General features: G+C 55.1%; 9 protein-coding genes across 9 annotated transcripts; 4 read left to right on the top strand and 5 right to left on the bottom strand.

Moving 5' to 3' along the window:
• Positions 1–252: 252 nt before the first annotated feature.
• On the bottom strand, positions 253–4,242 carry LTHEOB_9156 (Zinc finger C2H2-type protein; the record flags this gene model as incomplete). The annotated part of the gene is made up of 5 exons (XM_035518713.1): positions 253–569; positions 630–2,282; positions 2,339–2,381; positions 2,452–2,516; positions 2,583–4,242. 5 exons carry the CDS (start codon positions 4,240–4,242, stop codon positions 253–255), a joined length of 3,738 nt encoding a protein of 1,245 aa, XP_035369186.1.
• A 467-nt stretch (positions 4,243–4,709) lies between these two features.
• Positions 4,710–5,302, top strand: LTHEOB_9155 (60s ribosomal protein l26; the record flags this gene model as incomplete). Its single annotated transcript, XM_035518712.1, has 3 exons — positions 4,710–4,728; positions 4,792–4,904; positions 5,024–5,302. 3 exons carry the CDS (start codon positions 4,710–4,712, stop codon positions 5,300–5,302), a joined length of 411 nt encoding a protein of 136 aa, XP_035369185.1.
• Positions 5,303–6,822: 1,520 nt separating this feature from the next.
• Positions 6,823–7,602, top strand: LTHEOB_9154 (Vacuolar protein-sorting-associated protein; the record flags this gene model as incomplete). Its single annotated transcript, XM_035518711.1, has 3 exons — positions 6,823–7,212; positions 7,362–7,437; positions 7,490–7,602. The coding sequence occupies 3 exons, from the start codon at positions 6,823–6,825 to the stop codon at positions 7,600–7,602; spliced, it is 579 nt and encodes a 192-aa protein (XP_035369184.1).
• Positions 7,603–8,794: 1,192 nt separating this feature from the next.
• LTHEOB_9153 (Vacuolar protein sorting-associated protein 26) lies at positions 8,795–9,961 on the bottom strand (the record flags this gene model as incomplete). Its single annotated transcript, XM_035518710.1, has 5 exons — positions 8,795–8,901; positions 8,967–9,083; positions 9,142–9,166; positions 9,219–9,691; positions 9,745–9,961. The coding sequence occupies 5 exons, from the start codon at positions 9,959–9,961 to the stop codon at positions 8,795–8,797; spliced, it is 939 nt and encodes a 312-aa protein (XP_035369183.1).
• Positions 9,962–11,143: 1,182 nt separating this feature from the next.
• Positions 11,144–11,867, top strand: LTHEOB_9152 (Thermosensitive gluconokinase; the record flags this gene model as incomplete). Its single annotated transcript, XM_035518709.1, has 2 exons — positions 11,144–11,356; positions 11,412–11,867. The coding sequence occupies 2 exons, from the start codon at positions 11,144–11,146 to the stop codon at positions 11,865–11,867; spliced, it is 669 nt and encodes a 222-aa protein (XP_035369182.1).
• Positions 11,868–14,278: 2,411 nt separating this feature from the next.
• LTHEOB_9151 (Cytochrome p450 family protein) lies at positions 14,279–16,185 on the bottom strand (the record flags this gene model as incomplete). Its single annotated transcript, XM_035518708.1, has 9 exons — positions 14,279–14,330; positions 14,379–14,452; positions 14,506–14,531; positions 14,582–14,632; positions 14,689–14,800; positions 14,856–15,481; positions 15,530–15,784; positions 15,835–15,872; positions 15,926–16,185. The coding sequence occupies 9 exons, from the start codon at positions 16,183–16,185 to the stop codon at positions 14,279–14,281; spliced, it is 1,494 nt and encodes a 497-aa protein (XP_035369181.1).
• An 817-nt stretch (positions 16,186–17,002) lies between these two features.
• LTHEOB_9150 (Phenol 2-monooxygenase) lies at positions 17,003–18,955 on the top strand (the record flags this gene model as incomplete). The annotated part of the gene is made up of 2 exons (XM_035518707.1): positions 17,003–17,635; positions 17,687–18,955. 2 exons carry the CDS (start codon positions 17,003–17,005, stop codon positions 18,953–18,955), a joined length of 1,902 nt encoding a protein of 633 aa, XP_035369180.1.
• A 903-nt stretch (positions 18,956–19,858) lies between these two features.
• Positions 19,859–20,901, bottom strand: LTHEOB_9149 (Covalently-linked cell wall protein; the record flags this gene model as incomplete). The annotated part of the gene is made up of 2 exons (XM_035518705.1): positions 19,859–20,642; positions 20,789–20,901. 2 exons carry the CDS (start codon positions 20,899–20,901, stop codon positions 19,859–19,861), a joined length of 897 nt encoding a protein of 298 aa, XP_035369179.1.
• A 1,349-nt stretch (positions 20,902–22,250) lies between these two features.
• On the bottom strand, positions 22,251–24,605 carry LTHEOB_9148 (Kinase-like protein; the record flags this gene model as incomplete). The annotated part of the gene is made up of 2 exons (XM_035518704.1): positions 22,251–22,447; positions 22,556–24,605. The coding sequence occupies 2 exons, from the start codon at positions 24,603–24,605 to the stop codon at positions 22,251–22,253; spliced, it is 2,247 nt and encodes a 748-aa protein (XP_035369178.1).
• Between the last annotated feature and the right edge of the window lie 352 nt (positions 24,606–24,957).

Here is a 24,957-nt window from a genome sequence, read left to right as displayed (position 1 = left end):
AGACTTTACAAGTCAGACTCATCCAAGAGTCCTTTGAATTAAGACTATGTATCTGGATCTCCGCAATCATGCAGCATCTCCAGCACCTAAAACTACCGTTCCTAGCTTCTCCAAACACAACTCTTGAATCAAAGAAGTTGTAGTATCTGTTGCAGTGATGCATCAGAAACAAATGGTTCTAAGGATGACCTCGGCGATGGGCCCCCCAGTAAGATCTAGACAGCCGCTTTCCATGGGCATCAATGCGTGATCTCAATTGCTGTCGCTTACGACTTCTTCGAAGTCCTCGTCGTCAATGAACCCCATTCTTCTTTTCTGGTTCGGGAGCCTTGCACCCCCACGATCAAGTCCAGGTCCGACAAGTTTCTTCTTCCTTTCAAGGGCTGCCTGGAAATCCAAGGCCCTCTCCTCATCAGTTTTGATATTTGGTCTGCCGGGGCGCCTCGGAACCGGCGATAGCGCTGGCATAACTGCAGCGAGCACTTCCTTGGAAGGTGCTACGAGCGGTGTAACTATTTTCCCCGTTCTGGTATCTGATAGATACGCCTCGCTCGCGGAGTCATGGGACTCTGCATTCCGTATCAGTGAGGTTCAGCTTCAAGAAAGTTGCGAGAACAAGAGCAACTAACCCGAAAGTCCGCCCGCATGACCATCCCCAAGCTGCCACAACTTCGGCCCCAGGTGGGCGAACTCAATATGATCTTCCAGGTCCTCCTCGACCCGAAACCCATTCGGTTTCCCTGTGCGCTTATCAATGTAGCGTTCGTTTTCCTCACAGCCGGACCAGAAGCAAGGCCATTTTTGTTGCGCGTTCTGACCATGGTGGAATTTCTGTACGTGCTTCTTCAGCGTTGCCATGTTGTGCAGTTCAGCGCTGCAGTCTTCCCATTCGCATTTGTAAACGATGTAGGAAACCGGGCCTGTCGTGCTTGCCGACACATCAGGTGAGCGTGACTCGATCAAAACCACGCCGTTGGATGATTGGGAAGCGCGCAGGCCGCTTGGTCGTGATGCCGAGGCACGAGATGCCGAAAACGGCTGGGGCGGTAGGCCGGCAGCTTTTGCTTGCGCTTCCTTCGAGTGCAGTGACTTGCGCCAACCGACGGGCCGGCCTTTTTTCTTGGGGAGAGGTTGTCCATCAGGCCCATATTCGCTCTGGCGAAATGCAGAATATCCGACAGGAGTGCTCGCCATTGGTGATTGATCTTTGTTGGGCGTACTGAAAGTTGAAGAAGAAGCGCGTTCGCGTTCCCGGTCGCGAGTAGATGGGGTGGCACGTGCGTCACGTGCGTCAGTGGCTCCTGGCGCGCTGAGCTTGGGAGGCCGGCCTTTGCGTTTCGACATTTGCTGAGAAGTAGGCGACGGGACAGGACGGGAGGGTACGGCCTGCAGGTTAGATGGGCTTGCCTGGTAGGATGGTGCGGCTTTCGGTTCAGGTTGGGTCGGGCGCGGATGAGGTTGTTCTTGTACATCCTCTTCCTCATCGTCTGCATCTTCGTCCTCTATCTCTATTGCGTTCGGCGTAAGCGCCTCTGGAGGCGGATCGCCTGGATCGATGAGATCCCATCTAAGCGTGCTCAGATCCGAAGTGTTGTCGACTCGCTTGAAGTTTTCCTTGAGGATCTCAAGGTGCCCATTGAGGGGCCTCATTTCTGGGTGCTTGCCAGTTGCGACTAGGACGTCGCGAGCGATGGTCTTCACCTCGTATGCTGACCTGCGTAGAGCATACTTCCGACCCAACGGTTGAACAACATCCATGTTTTTGGTCTTATCGTCGACGGGGACCATTGTTGGTAAGTTTGCGTTGTAGAAGTTGCTTGGGTTAGGTGGGTATTGGTGAAATATTGAGTCCGGCGGAGCGGCCCAGGCAGGCGCAATGTCACTAGTAAATCCGGCCTGCTTCTTAGCAGGCGGCTCGTCCTCGTCAGAGAGTAGCGTCAGATCGACGATCTCATTAAAGTTTCGTTTTCTTGCCGCATCAGCTTTTGTCGCGGTTTTTTGGCTATCCTCTCGTTGCGACGAGCCTTGCCTACTTCCAGAATTCTGCCTGTCATGCCTAGTATGATGCATAGGCGCGACAGGAACCTGTGGAGGAGGGGTTGATAATGCGGTTTGGACAACAGTCGGCGTGCCGGTAGTTGTGGGAACAAAGTACGGGCTTCGATACTGAGGTTGGTCCAAAGCCGGGTACGGTGATTGGACGCTTTGCAAGTGTTCGCCGACAGTGCTCGGACGACTGGTCGGAACATTCGAGTAGTTGGTATGATAATTGGGGTTTCGGCCTGTGCGGAATCTCTTAGTACACAATAGAAAACGTCACAGGTTTACGGGTGCCTACCTGGCAGCTCTGAGGTCTTGGCATTCTCTGCAGAGGAAGGTGGCTATCGACGACGCGCGTTAGAATGAACATATTTACATCTTCCTCTGCTCCACATTGTAATTTTTACTTACTGCTCTGCCATTGGCTTGGCCAGCCTGTGTCGAATTTTGGCTTGGCTTGTTGATATCAGGTACAGCTGCAAGCAAGGCTCTTGCGAAGGATGCTCGCTCCAGTTTCATCCCTTGAGATTCTAGCCACTCACATAATTCTATGTACCTTGGGTTCCGATTGAGTAAGTCCAGGATTTCCTGGGGTGTGACCTGCTTGTTGTGATTCTCTGGAATAGCATTGAGCCAATCGGCTGCTGCCTTCGAGATTTGATCCTTTTTATCGTTTGGCCACGCCGTTGTGCCAGTCGGCGGCATTCGCTTGTTTGGCTGTGGAGGGTTTGTGGTTTGTTGCTGTAATTCCCGGTCGGGCTGCTGTTGTGGTTGGCGTTGCGGCGGCTGCTGGGGTACATGCTGTGTCTGAGGTTCTTGCGGGGGCTGCTGAGTATGAACGGGAGGAGCAGGCGTGGTCGAAGTTTGCGCATGTGAGCTCAGCCGCGGTTGGCTTGTCGACGCTTTATTTTGAGCAGTTGTTCTGCTAGGCTTCTGCGAGGGCGCTGGTGACTGGACAGCTGGTTGGGTTGATTGAGTTGGCTGCGAATGATTCTGTCGTTCTTCCTCCCATATTCTTGCGAGGAGAGCCGGATCTTGATTGTTCAACTGTCTCATTTGCGCCATCAAGGCTCTCATTTGCGCCTCAACATTTGGTTCTGTCGAGGTGGCTTGAGCGGGCAAAGAGGACGCTGCTGCAGCCACAGCTTTTGCCATCTTGGATTTGGTGTTCGCTTTTTTCCGTTTGTCGTTTTCGCGCTGGGCTTGCTGGGCAGCCTCTGCCTCTCTCCTTTTCTCCTCCTCCCGCATGTGCTGCAGCGCTTTCTCTTCCTCTTCTGCCTTCCTGCGGGCTTCTTCGGCTTCCCTAGCTTCCTGGGCTTCCCTCTCTGCCTTCTCACGTGCCTGCCTCTCTCGCTCCGCCTGGGCGCGCTCTTCCAATGCTTTTGCGGCGCGCGCGGCCTCGCGTTTCCGTTGAATCTCCGGCCACGGGTCGTAAACCTGTGTTGGGTCGACGGTTTCAAAATCACGCGACCCAGCTGTATCTGAGTGTGCGTGCTGCTGGCTACCCCACTGATACGCGGCCGAAGTTGACACTGCCTGTGGTTGTGTCACGGTTGGTAAGGTACGGGCAGGGTGGTCAGACGTCTGCACTGAGGCTTGCTGTACCGCCGACGGCTTGCGATAAGCGGCGGGGTTCTGCGGTGAAGTTATGGCACGTTGTTGAGCGCCGGGGTGAGGAGACGCAGAGGTCTGGAAACCCGTTTTTGGGAGAGGCGATCTAGAAGGGTTCAGCTGGTTGGAAGATCGCTGTTCAGTCCTTCCTACAAGAGAGTTCACGCTCTTTGGGCGTGGTTGGCTGTAAGTGGTGTAAGAGGCGTTGGGGTATGAGGCATGCTGCGACTGGGTTGCGGATGCAGCTTGGTTTGCTGCGCTCGACTGTGCAGCGGCGCGCTGGACAGTATCATGAAGACCAGACGCATATGCTAGGTTCTGCAAGTCTGCAGAAGCATTATTTCTTGCAGCAACAGCTGTCCCGGAAGCAGCGCCATAGTTTGTCGAACCGTATGAATAATCTGAAAGGTTATACGTCCCGGAGGGGGCATATGCCTGCGCCGAGTATGACGAGAATGACTGGGATACGGGGTGACTCTGGGAGGCGTACTGCGCAGCGGGGCCAGTCGATGCAGGTCTCTGGGAAGGGTAATGCGTGTAATGTTGCTGGCTTTGACGACCGGGAGCGCCGTAGTAATTCTGGTTTGACATTTCAGGCAGAAGGTGAGCAAATCAATGGTCCGCTTAGAAAGTTGCTTCTGCGCCGGGAGTGTTGGTCCAGAAATCACGAGCAGACGGGGGCTGCGGCGAGATGGGCGGAAGCGCGGAGCGTGGCGCCCATAACGGACAAACGCACGCGGCAGAAATTGGACGGCAAGGAAAGGTCGGGCGGAGAGTGCAACGCGTCGCACGAGGTGAGGCGGGCAATCCGAGCGCTGTGAGGGCCAAGAAACGCAGGCGCGACGCGTGCAGTCGCTTGCGCTTCGCGTTCCCGTTGGAGTTCACGGATGCATGCCGGCGTCGCGTCGGAGGTGCCAAGACTTAGGCCGTCGGCGCGCCGGTGAAACTAGATTCCGTTCGTCAATCTCTCCCACAACGTTTTTGCCCGGCCTTTGCTTGCAGGACGACGAGACGACGACGTTACCCCCAACTTCGACGACACCCACACCACCTCCGCGATGACCGTCATTAACCCCTGTACGACCTTCCGCGCCGATGCAAATTGTCCCGTAGACTATCGCTGACTTGAGCGCCACACAGCCATTGCCTCCTCGCGGAGGAAGTCGCGCAAGGCGCACTTCAGCGCCCCCTCCAGCGTCCGCCGCGTCATCATGAGCGCCCCTCTCTCCAAGGAGCTTCGCGAGAAGTACAACGTACGATTTCCCCCCGCCCATTCTCTCCGGGATCCGAGCGATTGGCGAACATGAAGACTCCGGACAAGCACCGCCAAGAGCAAGAACATGGGCAGACGCTGACAGCTGTCTGCGAGCAGGTCCGCTCCATCCCCATCCGCAAGGACGACGAGGTCCTGATCACCCGCGGCTCCAACAAGGGCCGTGAGGGCAAGGTCACCTCCGTCTACCGCCTGAAGTACGTCATCCACGTCGAGCGCGTCTCCCGCGAGAAGTCCAACGGCCAGTCCGTCCCGCTCGGCATCGCTCCCTCGAAGGTCGTCGTTACCAAGCTCAAGCTCGACAAGGACCGTGAGAGCATTCTTGAGAGGATAGGCAAGGGTCGCGAGGCCGTCAAGGCCAAGACCACCAAGGCGTAAAGTGGTTTCGTTCTTAGGGAAGTTGATGGGTTGACGAAATTCTCATTGCTTGGTTGAGCCGGCTACAAGGGGCGCGGTCGGTTCTTCGGGTCAAGCGAACGGAATACACTATCCAAACCGGCGTCTCAAAAAATGATCAGTCCAAAAGTGCAAAGCCGCATGTGGGATGTTTTAGGGATTATGGACTTGACAATAATCAAAGGACATCCATTCCGGCCAACAGGCTTTAGTGCGGGATTGGTGAGATTTCGAATGCTGATTTGACGGGTTTTCCATCCTCCGCAGACACGCCTGCACACGAGGCCCAGACCTCTGTAACCGCTAGACTATCTACTCGGCAGATCCTCTCGATGACTGCAAAGAGTTAAATGATTAGCGAAGAACGACTAACAGGGTCATACTCTGACCCGTCTCGCCTGCAGACTTTCCGGTGAGATTTTTGTCAATGAAGCGGAAAGTTTGATGGTGAGATACATTCGATTGCCAAACGCGTCTTACATACGCCTTATTTCCCAATGCCGTCAAAACAGTTTTCGCCGTATTTCTTCACAGATGATTATTTTGGCCTGCGCGTGACCCAAATGACAAAGGATAGGTCCAGCGTTCAAGGCCATAGAGCCATCGGCAGTTGAATGTTAACTGCGAGCCATTCAAAGCTTACCCGATTTCAAAGTAATTTAACTGCAAGTCTTGCAGATGAAACAGGCGCCGTAAAGTCTACCTGCATAGACGATCGTTTTCTCTACTTCAGCCGTTCTTCAAACCACGAGTAGCCCATTTATATCTCAAAGCAGTTGCAGGAATTCCACAGCCTTGGACGGCCTCAGCTTCTGGATCCACAGGTACTTCAACCTGCGAAGGACAACCTACAGAACCCGCCACGGAACGGAGGCTTGAACAAGGCCTTTAGGGTGAGCATCATTGCTTGCTGAATTGGGTCCTCGGGCAGCCATAGCTAGTGGGCCAATTGGAGTGACATTTTCCATAATGCGGGGGCTTCTGAAACCGAACATGGTGGGCGGATCATTCGGCAGCTGTTGCTGCAAGCCGATTTTAGTGCAGTGTTGTAGGTAGTTACGTCGTTGGTCAAGAGAGGTACACCGCGTCCCTACAAGGGCAGCTCGCTTAGTATTGCAGTTGAAATCACTGTTCACGCGCCCCTGTTTGCAATTATGTTGTGCATTCGAGTCCAGATGGGCAGTTAAAGTACCCACCTTCGTTGTACTGTGTGGAACTCTTTGAGCGAAGGACGTGGTGAAAGTGCACCAGCGAGCGCTTGGGCCACAATCGAAGCCTGAATCATGCACCGTCATGACGGAACTCCATCGCGGGGCATGCGCCGCACAAGTGATCTCTACCTCATGACGTTGCGATAACTCGGCTTTAGGTAGCACGGCCTGTGTGCTCGCCCCTCCTTTCATTACAGCCAGACAGTTTTCGTCCCTCCGACTCGACTGCCCTCCAATTATTTCGTGCCCGCCTACCGCGCGCCGGCCGCCCAGCGACTCTCCCCACCCACCATGGCAGCGATAGCGACCACGCCCTACAAATTCCCGCCGCACTACAGCTTCCCGCCCTTCTTCACGCTGCAGCCCGTCGCCGCGACGCGCGCCTCGCAGCTCGCCAGCTGGAGCGCGCACATCCAGGCCTACTGCCGACACCACCGCCGCTTCCAGCTCTCGCTCATCGACGCCCTCGACACCGATCTTTTCTGGAACCGCAAGCTCGGCAAGCGTCTCGCCCTGCGGGATGCCCGCGACGTCGTCAACTACATGTGCGGCGCCGAGGGCGGCCATCGCGCTGAGTGGGTGGACGGCGATAAGAAGAAGGGTGGTGGTGATGGCGAGGCCGCGCAGGCGTGGATCTACTGGCGGAGGCCGGAGGAGTGGGCAAGCTTGATTGAGGGATGGGTGAGTGTTCTTGGCCCCTTGCACACCCCTTTTCGTTCACTTGTTGGGAGCGGGATTCGCGGTTGATAATGGAGTGTTGAGGGTGGGCGCGGGATGAGTGTGGGTCGCCGGGCGTGGGATTGAACGCTGACGGTGTCTGCACCATGTAGGTCGATGCGACGGGCCAAAAGAACACGGTACTTACGCTTTACGAACTCACGGAGAGCGATGCGACGGCGTCTCAAGGTAATAGATCCCTGCTCCCGTCGGTGTTATGAAGAGATGCTGATTGGCGCAGAGTTTCACGGCATGGACGCAGAACTCCTGCAGAAGTCACTCCAGGTCCTTGTCAAGCGCGGAAGGGCTCAAGTCTTTGGAAGTGAGGATTCCCTGGGCGTGAAGTTTTTCTAGATGTCGAGTAAGAACTCTTGGGGCGAAATAGAGCAAAAGAGTGACAACGGCATCACTCCAAAACATGAGGGAGTAAGCCGTCTTATTCAAGTCAATGGCAACGGCTTGATGAGGTGGCCGCGCACTTCGATATAGGAGCCTGGCCCATTTGCATGGCACACTGCCTAAGCGAGCCGCATGAAGGCCTTAAGCAAGCATTCAAGGGTCAAGGGTACCTTGGAGGTTGAACTGAGCATATTGAGCTCTGCGCGGGCTATTCATGGAAGACGAGATATTCTCATTAGCTCAAGGACGGGGCCATGGACACGGTAGTAGCGCCGGATTAGTCTATGTTGAGTACGCTGGCCATTCCATTTCCACAAATATACGACCAAATTGTGGAGGACAGCAGCATCCAACGAGGGGTAACAAGTCTCAGTTAGGAACGCTCTCACAAGCAAGAGGAAAATACAAATGAAACAGTCACTGGCCGCAAGAGACAAATGGGTCGCAACGCTTCACTGGCACTTCTATTAGATCCCGTTGGCGTGCCCTTTTTCGTAATCTCATCGCGATTACTGTCCTGTGTGGGTTCATCATAAGACGCACGCTGCCCGCTCACTGCTTGCTCGCTTGAGTAGTTGAATCCAGTACGTCACGCCTACGTCCGGCAGTTCTTTCAGCTACTCACGTAAGAATAGTACAGTATTCTGACAGGCACAGAGGGCTGAAATCTTCTGAAACCAATAAACTGATGCATACCAGCAAGGCGCATGCTCCTTTGTAGGATCGCGGAGACGTTGTGGATTCACGGCGTTGGCCTCGTAGCCGTTGAAGTCTACTGCAGTAGCACATTGCTTCAGGCGTGGGTCAAGCAAGTTGATCATGACATTTGGGGTTTGTTATGGGGATAGTAATTACAAGATTCTCATACTCTCGGTATCACTCAATGGGGTCGTAAATGTGTGGGCGGGGATGCGAAAACGGAAGGGCGGATAATTATCCGCCAGCGTGAGTGACCTGTGTGAAGCCACACGCCAGAGCTAGCTGCATAAGCTCGCCACATGGCATCACTCGATTTGTGCGTGACCTTGCAGCGTGCGTCGCGATCTCGGGTCTAGTATCTTGGGTCGACCGTCGACTCGGGTAAGCAAGGTGCAGGGAATTCGTCGGGTTCGCATTCCATGATTCGTCCGGTTCTTGCGGCTATTTTTCATGGGGGAGTGATGATCGGCTGTTCCTTCGTCACCGCTTGCGCAAGGCCATCGGGTGCCTGTCGGTAAAGAACGATCTCCGACTGCTTGAAGTAACGGCGGGCGTCTAGACAAAGTGGTGTTTATTAGCGCTAGAATTGGCATCAAGCGTCGATGACAAAAACGCTTTACCTTCGTCAATGAGGACCAGACTGAGATAGTAGCGAGTCGAGTATTTCTTATTGACCTCGCGGAACGTCGGTGTAAGATCGAAGCCTCCAAGGAAGAGTCTAATCGGTATAGTCTCGCCTGGCCATTGTCAACATGATGGTGCTTCCCACCGAATGGGAGCCTGTAGGCTGCTTACCTCTGGAAGGCGAACCATCCATGATCTGGGGGTGCGTTAGCTGGGTGCCGAGCATGTTGGTTGTGGATGCGCCATACCTCGAACCGAACCAACGTCTCGCTCTCATTGTACTGGTTTGGCGCAGCGCCCGTCGTTTCCCTCCTGATAATGGACAGCTCCATGTGCTTGATCTTTAATCGGACCAGCAGGAAGTAGATGCGGCCAACGATGACGTCCTTCAGGTGGTACTTGGATTTGGAGTATTCGAATTCAATGTGCAGGCAGTCCTCGATACCGACGTCCATCTTGATGGAGCTGTTGGTCTCCGGGGGTATCCTGTACGAGTAGACCCAGATGTCCTTCTCGCGCACCACATCGGCCATCCGCCGCGACACGGTGACGCGCACGAAGTAGCGCAGCTTCACGTTGATGCCATTGTACGACTCGTATTGCTTCTCGACGTTCTTGAAGTTGAAATCGAAGGTCTGGGGGTGCTGCAGGTCGCCGGGGGCGGCAAGCTCCTGGCCCAATGACAAGAACTCGTAGTGGTTGCCGCGGTCAAAGAACATTTCTGCCGATTGTCAGCCCCGCGTCGATAGCCCCTCGGGCGTCAGGCAGACAGACCTATGGTCCCGATGAATTGCACTTTGATGCCGGTGTGCTCCAGGCGCTTGCCATCCTTGGGGCGAATCGTCACCTGGCCCTTGACGGACTCGCCGTCCATGTAGAGCGGCACCTTCTCGCGGCGGCTCTTGTCGAGCTTGGTGTCGACCATGGCGCGATCATCGCTGTCCTCCAGGACGATGTCGATGTCGACCGGGGTCGAGAAGAAGATCGACATGGTGGATCGCGGGGCCCCGGATCGGTGTACGGCGGTCGGTCGACGGAGGCACAGACGGGCGCGGTCGCGATGGCGGGGCTTGGCGGGTGTTGTGGTTGCTGGTGATGTCGCAGCTCCGTCCGGCTACGCAGCTTCCCCGGCTAATGCTCGGCGCAGGGCGGCGCTAGCGCTCAGGAGGGAAATTTGGTCGCAAATTCTGGAAGAAGCTTGGCCTCAGCCTTACGAGCGTTTACGTACTCGTGGCAGCCACGGCCCACGGCGAGACACGCCCGCAGCCCGCAGGCGATCGCACTCATCACGCTGGAATGACCCTTCGCTTCGGCGCCGTGCAGGAGCCGCACCCCTCGGGGAGCCGCGCCCCATGCGCGGATGCAGCCGCCCGCCCCCTTGTTTGGAGCGCGCTAGGCCGGCCGGGGGCAGCCCTCACTCGAGCGATGAAAGATGCAGCAGGCCGCGCCGAATTGCCTGCCGCGAGCGTGTTCCGTTGCTGGAATTAGGTTGCCGATGCGCCACGGGCGACCCCCACGCGCCCGAGGGCGGATCGTTGGGCAGCGGAGCTGGGCGGCAGCACTGGGCCCGCGTCACTGCCCAGCACTTTGCGGGGCGGCCTCGTGATGGCTGCGTGGCTGCATGTGGAAATGTGGCCCGCTGGCAGCTCCGCCGCCGCATTTCCGACGCAGTGAGCTGGCAATGAATTGGAGGGGAGCACGCTGCCATGCAACTCTGACAAACAAGACTGCGGGGGCGGGCCACGGTGAGACCTTTGATCCGCCTCTGTCCCACGCTAGGCGCTGCCGTCAAACGCCGACCGGCCCAGCTGCGCCCTCCCATTCGCCCCCGTCTCCGACCGGCTTCCAGCGCCTTCGCGAACGCCTGCAAAACGCGAGCCGGAAGCGTGAGATCTTTTCCGAGCGCCCGGGGGTGATGTCAACCGCCCTGGCTGAGGCTGGTGCTCTCTCAGGCCGCTCGCTGGTCTGTCTGCCTGCCCAGCCGTCGCAGATGCTTCTCATAATAACCCCAATCCGCCCACTCTAGCCCTCGCGACTGCACTTCGACCCGCTTCCCCGTCATAGACAGCCTGCCAACATATAAGCCGCGCCCCCGGGCCTCCCTCTCGCACGCAACAATTCGCGCATACCTCCTTCCCCTTGGCGATACCGTCTCCCCGGCCACTGCGACACCATGTTGACCTACGACCACACTGCTCCGTCGCTCTACGGCGCCCAGCCGGCCAGCACCAATTTGGCGCCGGTCATGCCCGCCACCAATGGTGTGCGAGCACAGCCGCACCACCGCCACATCTGGATCATCACCGGCCCCGCCGGCTGCGGAAAGAGCACCGTCGCGAAGTACCTCGCCGACCAGCTGCAGCTGCCCTACGTCGAGGGCGATGAGGTTCGTTTCTCCCATTGCCCAGCTAGGCGTGCATCAGCCTGACTCACTGTCGCAGTACCACCCCAAGGCCAACATCGAGAAAATGGGCAACGGCATTCCCTTGACCGATGCTGACCGCTGGGACTGGCTTATCCTGCTCCGCGAGCAAGCCGTCCGCGAGCTGGAAACCGGCGCATCCGGCGTCGTCGTGACTTGCAGCGCCCTGAAGAAGAAGTACCGCGACGTCATCCGCGTCGCTTCGTACAACAACGCCAGGGTCCTTGTCCACTTTGTCTATCTCCAGGCCACCGAGGAAATGCTGATGGCAAGAGTGCGCGCGCGCCCGGGCCACTACATGAAGGACAACATGGTGCGCAGCCAGTTCGAGAGCCTGGAGGAGCCGGACCAAGAGGAGCTCTCCAAGGACGTCCTCGCCGTTGACGTCAGCGGAACCATGCCGCAGGTCCAGGATCTCGCCCTCGGACTCGTGCAGGAGGTGTTGAAGAAGGACTCGCTGCCCACTGCCGCATGATAATCTGTGCCTTTTCTTTCTTTGTCTGATACCTTTTATTGGCTTTTGAGCGTTCGGCATAACAGGCGCATTCTACCATTCATATTTTGAGGGCATCGGGGATACCAAAACGGACGGAACGGAGGGCGTTAGAGCTGCACGTATGCACCCAGAGGTGTGGTTTCAAGACGACCGATGCAGGCGGCAAATATAGCAATCGAAGTCGATTTACCATGCTAGATCCACGCCGTCGTGCCTCTTTCGGCAGTACCTGCATCAAGCGCGATCCAGACTACGCACCAGTGGAAATGACTCGGGTCACTGCAGGGAGGACGCTCGAGCGTCTTCCCGTATGTGGTTATGGACGAGTCGGGTTTAAGTCTTCTCCGCTTCCCCGCATGTACGTGGGACGCTTAACGTCGGCTTTGGCCTGCAACACCAACTCCCCCATGAAAATGTTTACGTGCCGCTACCTTCTGTATATCTTTCTTTTACTCCTCGCTACTATCGTTATCGTGTCTCCGTAGGTCGTCATCTTAGGCGTTGGCCGCCGCGAGGCCGGTGCCGGTGTTCGCAGCGAATAGAGTGACGGTCGTACGGAAGAATAAATGCTTCTTGAGCTAGAGCGCGGACTTTGGGGTGGTACCTAGGGCGGCGGCAGCGAGATGTACGGAGAAGATAGGGGCATTATTCGCGGGTGAGGAAGATATATTTGCGAGGTTCAAGTAATGTGCAATCTATACAGCGCTGCGTTAAGAGCTTTGCCCACTATGTAAAGAGATACATCGTAACGTATCCTTGCACGAAATAGAAGTCATTGACTAAACGAACACTGCAATTGTGAGAGGTCGCCATACACGAAGGCTAGCGTGGATTTATCATCGCTCACGTCCGGACGATAGCCCTAACTACCCAAATATGTCCTTTTTTTTTTTAAAAAAAAAGGAAAAATAAAAGGGTCAGGGCATAGTCCCTTGTTCCAGTGCCCTACAATTCTCCGCCCTAGCCTTCGGCTACAATACCCCTCTGTATATCGATATGTCGGCAGACTACATTCGCAAACGGCCACAGAATGGGGATGTCTTGGAGACAATCGCCGACCGCCTTGAAATATTCTGTAGCACGTGGCAAGGTGTATCTTGGCAAGTGAGGCAAAGGCGGCCGTCCAATGAAATTTTGTTTAGAGAAACGAAGGAACGTCGCTGGAGTAAGTTCTCGCCATTTGTATTCTCATATGTATGGAGGAAAAAAAGGAGAAAAAGGTATGCGCAGATGTGGGACACGTCTCCCTTATAAACCTTTCTCCTGCTTTGCTTCTTATGATGCACCAGTGGCCTGAGATGTTACGCTTACCCCTCACTTCTCGTGCGACGCTGTTACTCGTTTGGGGAAGCCAAGCGGCAAGGGTCATGGGTGAGAGGCTCCGTGGTTGCGTAAGGAAAACCGAACTTGGTTTCAATGCCGGTTGAACCTGAACAACCTCGCACAACTGCTCCTGCCAACCCTTCGAGATACGGAAGAGTATTGGAAGACATAGGGAAACAAACGTTTGTGCTTAGAAAACGACCCCTATTCGGTTCTAGACGCTTCATTCGTGAATCATGGAAACTTGTGCTGTGACTGCGACCAGCGAGCATGTGGGGAGGGACCCTTGCGGAGCACGGTCCGGAGAAGTCGAGCCGAGTAAATGCTCAACATTCGGACCATGCGAAAAGAGGAATGGATGTGGTTCTACACTGACTGGGAGATCAGAGGAGGCTGCGATCGGGTTAGCATATTCGTCGCACAAGTTTTACAAAAATCTTTTATAATAAGAGCAATCTCCAGCTGTGGATTAGTGCGTGGATTGGCCAGAAGATCCAAGGATCCAGTCTCGGCAATAAGCGTCTGTGTAGTGGTCTCAAATGGAAGGAATACCCAGGTTGAGAGTCAATATCCGTCTGCCACCTCTTTTAGCCTTGATACGCTCGTAGCGATGAACGTAATGTTGAGTGCTACAGGGGTATTGTAACCGAAGCCCAACGTGAGGAATAATAGGACCCTTGGGACATGGCGTAATTATGCCTCAGCTTTTTTAAACATATGTATGAAAAAGGACATAAGTAGGTAGTTGAAGCTATCATCCGGATGTAGGTGTAGAATTAACAATTGTACATTCCCGTCCGGATGATAGCTCCAACTACCTATGACATGAGCGAAAGACAAATTTACGTTAGTCTTCGACTGGAATACCCCTCTGTAGAAGCGCCGCTTAATTGTTTCATATTTAAGTACGGTACTCAAATATAGCCGCAATGGGTAAGCTCTTCGATATCATTTTTAAATCTTTCCTTAAAAGGAAAAGAGAGAGAGAGAGAGAGACGGGATTGCCAGGAGGGACAGAAAATTCAAGGCCGTAAAGTCTTCCGCAAGCCGCCGCGACATAGATACATTTAGTATCGGGGCCGCAGAACTACGTTGATACCCTGTTGCATCACAAACCACCTACACGAATTAGTAATGCATATCCCATGTAGCGGTCAACCAACTCACCAGCAGGTCTCTGTCCACTGTGACTCAGGGTCTACAAACTGCAAATCATAATGCATGAAGAGAGTTGGTATAAGCTGCCATTGGTCAGTAATGAGCCCCGTCAGTTGTCTATCCCAGTTGCGCATACCTTGGACATCTCCATCCAACTAATGTCTGTGATAGTTAGCTACCGAAGTGATTTGGTCATTTTCTGGTTGACTTACTCCGGCCAATGCAAGTCCTAGCACCCGAGCCAAAAGCGAAGAAGAACCGGTCTTGTCTCTCGTCAGCTTACATGCGACGTTGCCAGGCGAGAGCGATTGGGGCTTACGCATATCACCAGTATTATCTTTCAACCATCTTTCAGGTCGGAAAGCCTCGACATCATCTCCATAGACTTCCTTGTTGCGGTGTACGACCCATGGATTCACTCCAACGACAGTCTGCCAGCACACGTTAGCGAAACAAGTGTGGAAGGGCGGCCAGAAGAATACTCACACCTGCAGGCAGGTACGTGCCGTCAATCTCGGTACCTCCGGGAGGAACGACGCGCGGAAGGCTCATCCCCACGGCCGGATGACAGCGGAGAGCCTCGTACATGATAGCTTGCAGATAGGGCATGTTGTTTGCCTCATCCAGGGTGACGGGGTCACTGATCTTGCCCTGGCTGCGGAACTGGTTGATCTCGTCGACGAGCCTCTGCTTGCACTCAGGGTTCTTTAGCAGGTAGTAGATGATTGCGCGGGTCGAGATGGCCGTGGTATCACTTCCAGCAAAGATGTTGGAGCTGGCCATGGAGACGAGATCGCTGTAGTCGAAATCGACAGGGCGTTCTTTGTGGACAGCGAAGAGCTTGCTCAGGATATCCTTCCGGTCGCTGCCGCGGTCCTTACGAGCTTCGGTTTCGCGCAAAGCGAACTGACGCAGTGAACCATTGCGAGCAGTAATACCCAGATAGTTGCCGATGTAAGGCGAAAGGTAGTCGTGAAGCCAGAAAATCCATGGTACTTGACCAAGCCAAGCAGCTGAGCGCAGAGCCATCTCGATGGCTTGGAACGAGCCATCATCTGCACCAACGTCCATGAAGCCGAAGCGCTTGCTAAAGGTGATTTCTCCGATAATGTCTGTAGAGTGTAAGCGGAGGAGATAGTCTTGGTTGCTTAAAGACGTACCAAAAGCAAAGAGCTGGACCCAGTTGCCCATATTCATAGGTTTGCCGGCCCTTTCGTTCATGTTCTGCATGAAGACCTTGATGGACTCATCGACGTACTGTTCGAGATCCTTGAGGGCATCCATTGAATACGCTCTGGCGACGAGACGGCGGTGCTGGCCATGGATTGCTTCATCACGGCCGGCGAAAAGGTCGAATTTCCTTCGTCCCTGCCAGACACCGTACCACTCGGACTTCTGGAACTTGGTTCCAGCACCTTTGCGAAGGCGTCAATAACGGAGAATTGCACGGGGTAGGAGTGCTCACCGTAGATTTTCTTGATGGCCGAGAGGTCGGCCACGCTCCTGATGCACGATGAGCAAATGAACACCAAATTCGGTACGATTTGTCGACTTACACTTCATTTGGGCCAGTGCGAACCAGGTTCCCGTGCTTGTTGTGGAGCTCAATGACGGTCCGATGCATATCACCGTCCCAGGAATGTTTGGTGATCCATAGCCGCGAAAGTTTCGCAGAGAACGGGCCAGGAATCTTGGCCAAGGGCGATAGATAGAGCTGATAGACTACGTATGCAAATATTGCCAGCGCCGGGCCCAGCACAAAGACAGCGAGTTTGTGGTCGGCAGCGAAGCCGAGGACGGCATCAAGGAAAGGCATGTTGGTTGCAGTGCAAGGCGGAATCGAGCACAGAGGGCATCCGTTTTATGAAGCCGTCCTCTGTGATGGGCTCGGTTGGTCGGTTATCGTCAAAGTAAGCTTGAGGGGTTGACATGGTGTTTAGCTCTAGTGATCGTCTGGTTGGGCTGGTGATTGGCTGGGCTTTTCGGGGTATTCGGCGATTAGCAGGACGGTGTTCTTTTTATTCACAGATGCAGGCGATGATGTTGCTTGATTACACGGCGTAGCCGTTTTGGTTGATGGCCGCAGCGAGTCAGCAAGCACACGTCTCCGAGACAGACGCCTCCGAGATACACCCCAGTGACGATTCCGAAATGACTAGCTGCGCGCTCCCGGGAGATGATGCAAGACCTCGGTGTCGCTCGGGTGGCCGGGATGGGCGAATCAGGGGCGTATCGAAGTCATCTGGTGGTGAAAGTGTGGGGAAAGGCAAGGTTGAGTGGGCCGAAGGGTGTGTCGCGGTTTCCGGAGTGGATCTAGCGCCCGAGGCAGTGAGACTTGCCGACCCCGGATTCCGTAGCAGCCACCTGCCGATTTTACAGCCGCGTTGTGCTCGCCGCCATCTCCCCGCAGCGCACAGTCCACGGCTGGGAAACGCGGCGAACAACCTCTCTCCAACGCTCCCGTATTTTGCTGCCGCGCTACTTCAGCCTCGTGCTGCATTACCGATGCCGAATCGGCATCTCCCTTTATCTACCACCATGCCTCTCACCTCGAGTCCGCTTCACCACCCCTCTCTCCCAGCCTCAGCCTGCCAATCACGGTGCTGCGCCGCACCTTGCCTCCCCCCGTCAAAATGGAAAAGTACGACATCGTCATCATCGGCGCCGGCCCCGTCGGCCTGATGCTGTCCTGCCAACTGCAGCGCTGGGGCTACAAGATCAAGCACATCGACAACCGTCCCGAGCCCACCCCTACTGGCCGCGCCGACGGCATCCAGCCCCGCTCGCTTGACTTGCTGCGGAACATGGGCCTGAAGCGGAAGATCATGGCCCACGACCCTGCCAAGGTCTACGAGGTCGCCTTCTGGGACCCCTGCAACTCCGGCATCCACCGCACCGGTACCTGGGCCAGCTGTCCCAAGTTCATCGACGCCCGCTACCCCTTCACCACCCTGCTGCACCAGGGCCTGATTGAGCGCGTCTTCATCGACGACATCGAGAAGAACGGCGGCACCATCCAAAGACCCTGGACCATTACCGGCTTCCAGAACGACGCCAAGGATGCCGACTATCCCGTCGAGGTCAGCATTGCCCACGTCAACGGCCAAGAGAAGGAGACTGTCCGCGCAAAGTATCTCTTCAGCGGCGAGGGTGCAAGAAGCTTTGTCCGGAACCAGCTGGGCGTGCAAATCAGACACAAGGACCCCATCGCTCACGTGTGGGGCGTCATGGACGGTGTTGTTCAGACCGATTTCCCTGATATCAAGGTACTTCACTATCCCCTGCCTGTACGCGCACACTGCTAACCCTAAATCCAGATGAAATGCACCATCCACTCCGACCACGGATCCATCATGGTCATCCCCCGTGAAGACAACATGGTCCGCCTGTACATCCAGATTGCCTCTTCGACAGACCCCGACTGGAACCCTCGGAAGACGGCTACTGAAGAGGAGGTCCAGAACCATGCCAAAGCCATCCTTGCTCCTTACTACATCAAGTGGGATCGCGTCGAATGGTACTCTGTCTACCCCATCGGCCAGGGCCTGGCTGATAAATACACGCTCGACGAGCGTGTCTTCATGGGCGGCGATTGCTGCCACACGCACAGCCCCAAGGCTGGCCAGGGAATGAACACCGCCTTCCTCGACGCTGCCAACCTGGCTTGGAAGATCCACCATGTCGAATCCGGCCTGGCAAAACGCGACATTCTCAAGACGTACGAGTCGGAACGTCGCCTCATCGCCGACAACCTCCTCAACTTCGACGCCAAGTACGCCAAACTTTTCTCCGAGCGCCTGCCCTCGGCCGGAGAGGTCGGCGCCGCCAATCAGCATGCCAAAGACCAGCCAGTCGAAGAGAACAATTTCATCAAGACGTTCAAGGAGAGCTGCGAGTTCACCTCTGGCTACGGCGTGGCCTACAATCCCAACATCTTCAACTGGTCCGCTGAGCACCCTACCTCGTCGCGTTCGTCCCTCTTCCTCGATCATGCCGCCGGCACCACCAAGCTCCGCACTGGCCGCATTCTCACGCCCGCCACCGTCACTCGCGTTGTCGACGCCAACGTCGTGCATCTGGAGCAGGAGATTCCGCTAAACGGTGCCTACCGTATCTACGTCTTCGGCGGCGCTCCGCAACGCACGCACCAGGCTCTTGCCGACTTCAACACTGCCCTGCGCCGCAAGGGCAGCTTCCTCTCGGCCTACGCCGTCCCGGACGAGAAGGCCGTGTCGTACCACGAGCGCTACAACCCTCACAGCCCTTTCTTCACCTTCGCCACCGTCTTCGCCGCCAAGCGTACCCAGATCGAGATTCTGGAGGACCTGCCCGAAATTCTGGCTCGCTACCGCGATCTCGTCTATGCCGACGATGTGTGGGACCAGCGCGTGCCCGACGCGAGCGCCGCTGCCCACGCGAAGATGGGCTTGAGCGAGGAGACGGGCGGCGTTGTCGTCGTGAGGCCAGATGGATACGTTGGCTGCGTTGTCAAGCTCGTCGAAGGTAGCGGCACCGTGGATGCACTGAATGAGTACTTTTCGACATTCTTGACAAAAAGCTTAGGCGGCGAGAGGGCGCAGTTGTAGGGGAAATGACGTTTTGCACCTTTTCTTCGCTCATGTAAAATGCGGTAGCGTCTTATCTCTTTTCTCCGTCACTTCTTTTTTCGGCTGCGATGCCAGCCAGATCTTCAGCGACATGCACAGCGGGTTCTCTTTTTTGGCTTGATTCCCGATAGAGTTTTGTGAATTAAGAACAGAGACTGGAAAGATAGGGGGCTACAGGAGTTGAATAAGATATTAAAGAATCATCTCTAAACTGTTCTGTGGACGGTGACATATGTTTGATTGGTATTAGTACTCCGTAAAGTCTCCTCTTGCTGCATATTCTTATATGTGTTTACGTTCTGCACGGTGCCACCCCTTAGGCAGCATAAAGAGTGATGGCACGGTGGATGGTACAAGACTGAGCTCTCATTGCCTCATAAGCGATGCTGGAGAAGGGTATCCTAGCCGAAGGCCCCCGTGATTTGTTCTTCCTTTCTTTTCGCTCAAGTTATGGGTAGTTGAAGCGATTGTCCGGTCGTAAATGTCCAATTAATAATTATGCATCCACGCCTGCGATAGCTTCTGTTCTGTGTTTAAAAAAAGTTGCTGGATAACAATTATCTCTTATTCTAGGATCCTACTATTAATACTTCGCGCTAGCCTTCGGTAGCAGTATTCCTCTGTGAGTTCTTCACCATGGGCAGTTGAAATCAACTGCATAGAAATACGTGGTAATTTTGATATTGGATTTAACTGTCCACACAAGCAGGGTAATATATTGCTATACAACCTCTATCAAGACCATGAGCAACGTAAGTTCATAAATGTAGCGTATCTCAAAGACGTATGAACACTTTAAATGCAAGCAAAGGATTTCCACCCTCCTCCTCGTTCCAAATACACTCTGTACAGCACATACATCTACCTTCCTCCCTATCTAACTTACTCGCAATCAGCAAACTCCACAATCTCGATCTTCACTTCCTCGCACTGCGCCGCCCACCACCGATCATACAGGTTGTAGAAGTCGCCGCTCAAGCACCTGTACCACGTCTTGCTCCCGCCGAGCGCCAACGAGGCGGTGCCGTCTTCGCTGCAAACGCTGAACCCGGCCGTGTACAAGGCGCCGGCCTGCGGTGGGGCGTCGAACTGGAACTGGTAGTTGGACGCGATGTAGCCGGTGCGGTTGTGCGCATCGTGCAGGACGCCGTCGGCCAGGGTGAGGGTGAGAGTGCTGCTGGTCGGGCAAGCTGTCAGGCTGCGCTTGTTCTTCTTCTTCTTCTCGTCGGTGGGCGATTGGATCTGGCCGTCGGAGATTTGCGAGACGGCGGCGACGCTGGTGGCTGCTGAGGAGCTGCAAGAAGAGGACGTCGGGGTGGTGGTGGTGGTGGTGGCGGCGACGTAGGTTACGATGGTGGCGGTGGTACCGGCTGGAGCTTGCGGCTGGCCGTCGCTGATTTCGGAGACGGGGACGACGGTTGTGGCTTCTTCGGTGGAGGAGGAGCTGACAGGCGTCCTACAGCGGCTCTTTAGAGACGTTGTTGGAGTGGTGGTCGGCGTGCCAGCAGGTGCCTGGGGCTGGCCGTCGCTGATCTCGGAGATGGGGATGACGGAGGTGTAGTCTGGCGTGTAGACGGGTGTGGTGACACCAGTCGTCGGGACCTGGATTTGGCCATCGCTAGTCTGTGAAATAATATAGACATCGCCAGCGTTACTGGCCGTAGCCCTACAGTGGAGTTAGCATGCCTGCTTCATAAAATTCTCGGTGGAAAAGTGTCCTACATTGATGACAAGGTTGCCACGCCACTTGCAGAAGAAATAACGACGACGGCGATCCCGAAAGATCCACTGTAACTAGCACTGCAGCCAGACGGAGCAGCACCACTAGGAGAGATTGCAGCGGTCACTGCTTGTGGGAACGGGGAGGCATGGGCGCTACGGGCCGCAAGGGCGCCCACAGCTGCGATAGCTGCATAACTCTTCATTTTTAAGAAGAATGGTTGGACGAAACGATGAGATAAGAATAAGGTTATCCAGAAATTGATGTTGTTGGGCACTGAACCAGCCCTACCGAAAGTGGGTGTGGGGTTAACCGGCGAGGGAAATGAGGGATGATGGACAGAAAGACCAGGGCATCCTGAAACGAATATAAATGTCGAAGGGACGAACAAACGTGGCTGGCAGCCAACCGTTCGGCCGTGAAGGCGGGCTGTCGAAACACGCTTGATCGTAATGCATTCCACACCGAAGGCCTGTGGATGCCGTTGAGAATCGGAAACCTCGACCCATGTTTGCTCCAGCCATGTCTGACAACGACGACTATGAACGCACAAGTGGGTCTCCTGCCACACCAAAGCTGCGGTATTGGTCAGGCTACTGAGCATCATCCCATGCTGGGTGGCTGAGGTCTTGCCACTTTGAGCCGTACGAAAGACATGCCGAGGGGCAAACAACGCGTTTCGGTGGGCTTCTCGGGCCAACCCGCCAGTCGGACCAGAATGTTTCACGGGGAGAGGACGCGGAAGCGTGCGTAAGAAGATGGTGGGGACGGGACGCGTCGTCACCTTTGGGCGAAGGCGCAGCCTGGTGCACGCGCCACAACACCAGCTACCTACAGCCCCCTCTCGCAGCCGACAGCTTTGCCTCAGAAAATAACATACGTGGGTAGTTGAAGCTATCGTCCGGACGAGAATGTCGCATTAAAAATTCTACATACACGCCCGGACGATAGCTTCAGCTACCCACATATGTTATTTTTCTAAGGCAGAGCTGGGCATAGTTGCTTTGAACGATCGCATAGAAAGAATGTATAGAGCGAGCATACGATTACGAAAGCTGTGGCGGGGATCGACGGGTCGCTGTAGAATTGACGGCAGTTCATTGCGCGGCACACCTGACGCCGCCATTGCTCGATGCTTGGGGGGAGTCCTCGAGAATCCATGTGATTGATTTCCTATCCTAGGTACTCTGGGCACCGTGTAATTATTCACAGACCTGTACAAGTTCAAACAGTAGCCACTCGCAGCCAGATGACCAACCTGACCTGGACGTGTATCTCCTTTACACAGACCTCTTTACTCGTGATGGGGTTGAGTTGAGAATTCTGCTTCCGTCGATGCGATGCAAAAGAGTGGAGATTGGTGGGCTGGAGGACGCGGAACCCCATGCCTCCGCCAAAGAGCAAGTAGCGGTTTCTCTGATAGGTAGGTTAGATCACTCACCCAGTAGGCAAGTACTCCGCCACTTACTTCCTGCGCGACCCTCAAAAATTCTAGCTTGAGTCTGAAATGGACTCCAGCGTCATCGATGCGTCAAAATTGTCAATTCCCATCAGTCACGTATCCCAAGTCGCAATGATATCTTCCACTTCTTTCTGGACTTCAGCACATGAGAGACGTTCGTCGTCGTCACTCCGCAGCATGCCTTGAATAAGCTCAGCAATGCGCGTACCGCATCCCTCCAGCTTTGGTGTAAAGAGAGGAGGGAGCCTCCCGAGCTTGAGCTCGCTAAGAGTGTGGATTCGTTCTGACTCTGGATCAAAAGTTAGTAAAGAGGCGTTGGATGTCATGGCAAAAGTAGAGACTGAGGGTAGTACTCATCCCCCACGTCATAGAGAGTATAATCCAAGAAAGGACTTACTAGTATCGAACTTCCACAGCAGCTCAAACGCAATGACTCCAAGGGAGAAGACGTCCAACTTCTCGCTCGGCTGGCGGCTTGGACCCGGTGGGCGGTAGAACTCGGTCCCAACCGCCTTTTCTGCGCCGTGTGCTTGATCTCCTCCAGCACGGGCAAGCTCAGTGACGAGCCCAAAGTCACCAATGCGGACGCCCATCTGGAGATCTCTACAAGGGCCTACTTTTGCACACTCCCTGCACACGCCGAGATGCACGTGTCCCTTGTGGCGGTAGACTTGCTCGCACGGAGACAAGAATATATTGGCGGGCTTAAGGTCACGATGAACCATGCTACGCGCATGTAGATACTGGACACCGTCCAGAATTGCCAGAAGAATCTGGAGCGATGGTTTCACATGGAAGCAGTGGCGATACTTCACATCATCAGTCTTGTCTTTTGCGTCATCCCCAGGACCCACTGTGAGACAGTCCGTCTCAACTTTGAGGTAGTCAGCCAGAGTCATTGGGTAAAGCGCCATCTGAATGTGAAGCGCCAAGTTGATCTGTGATATATCAGAGCATCTGGGCGTCCTTGGGTCTGTGCGACGTTGTGGATGGGCATGGTAGTCATCCTCAAAAACAATGTCCATTCCGAACGAGTTCTCCCGCGGTCCCGAGAGTGCAAGATTAGCGAAGTCTCTTTCAACTTCTTCATCAAACTCATCATCGGTGCTGTGGACGAAACTCTTCCTCGAGACAGACGAAGATAGTGTATTGTGGCTTTCTCTGCGCCTCCGCGACTGCTTGGTGGGCGAGAGAAAGTCTATGGGATCCCCGAGCTCCGATTCCGGTCGCTCGGATTTAGCCGGTGAGGAGGAAGTCCGGCAGCTCTGACGTCTGCTGCGAGGGGCTTGCAGATGGTAGCCAGAGTGAGCCGTCGGGCCTGGTGCAGAATCCTCGCCAAAAACGATACCATCATCTGGGCTTGATAAATCCAGCCTCGAGTCGAAAGTCGGTTCGAGGCCTGCTATTGAGCCAGAGACGTCGCTTGACTCCATGTTGGTTGAAAGGTTGGTAGAACCGAACTCTAGAAGCCTTTGGTTGGCCTTCACGAGATTATGGAGACTTCCTGAAGGTCGCTCAAGCCAAGCGCTGTGGTAACGGACGATGTTTGGGTGGTCGAATCCTTGCATTGCTCGGACCTCCTTTAGAATAGCGTCGAGCTCAGCTTGGCCTTTGCTGCGAATGTTGCGCATACGAGAGGCACTAAGCGGGATTTGCTTGATGGCATAGAAGCCTCCATCGAGGGGGTGATAGCCTGAAAACACAGTGCCGTATCCGCCTTTTCCGATTATTTGGAGGTTGTAAAAGCTCGCCATGGAGAAGCTAGGCGGCAGAAGCGGATGTGCATGACCAACAATGCTTTGCAGTATATCCGGAGTAGGGCCTGGGGGCACTGGACCAAATCTAACAGGCGAGCGTTGGGGCGATGATGTCTCGTTGTGGGCATGGCCGGTCAATTCCAAAGTACTCGACGAGCGATAGATGTTCCTGTCCGGGGACTTCTTGCGAAGGCGCTCAAGGGCGCCACCTCCTGGTTCTTTGGCGACATCGAGGGCCTGATTGTAATTGTCGCGGAGCGGCTTGAACTCGTCCCTGTGAAGGCCAGACTGGCTGATGCCGTGGGCGGCAAGGCTTGAGGCAACCTTGAAAAAATTGGCTTTTGCGCAGGCCTTAACTTCAGGGTCGTCTTTGGTGTAGAGGCGGTCATGTTTCGGATCGCGTGTTCTATTTAGCTCTTCGACGGCTTCAAGCAGACAATTTCTCTCCAGCAGAGCATGGAGCACACCCTCTCGGTGGTCGAAAAGCTGCCCACCAACATAGTTCTTTGGCAGGGAGCGGGAAAGCTCTTCGATGGATGTAGATGCAGCGGACTTGGTGCGGGCAAGATCATAGACATTGGCGGGCTCGTCGAGGCTCTCTTGTTGGTCGTCTTCGTAGACACCAGAGGAGTCGCTCTGGTACGAGGTATCGGTGTCGTCGAGCGGGGAGCGGAAGAATTGTGAAGGCATGCTGCCAAGCTAGTTGCGAGCCTGCGCGGGAGAAAAGTAGCTTAACAGAGGATGCGGATGCGAGTGCTGATGGCGGGCATGACTGCTAACGATCGGCGCAGCCAGAGCGCGGAAGGATCGGGTAGCAGTCGTGAGCGAGCGTGTCAATAATTGAAGGAGGGCGGAGGGTGCAGGGAGGCAGAGATGCCAGGTGGAGGCTTAAAGGGCAGATGTAGCAGGCTCCGAAATGTCCAGCTGCAGGGCGCGCGCCCTGCGCCTATGACGCGGGGCCCAGTGCAGCACAAGACCCTGGCAATCGACACGGCAGGTGCGCGTGCCCCTCGGCGGTCTGACGCGCCGCGCCGCGCCTGCT

Source organism: Lasiodiplodia theobromae (genome assembly GCF_012971845.1).
Source record: "Lasiodiplodia theobromae strain AM2As chromosome Unknown scaffold_30, whole genome shotgun sequence".
NCBI lineage: Eukaryota > Fungi > Ascomycota > Dothideomycetes > Botryosphaeriales > Botryosphaeriaceae > Lasiodiplodia > Lasiodiplodia theobromae.
This window is presented reverse-complemented; position numbering and strand designations above follow the sequence as displayed.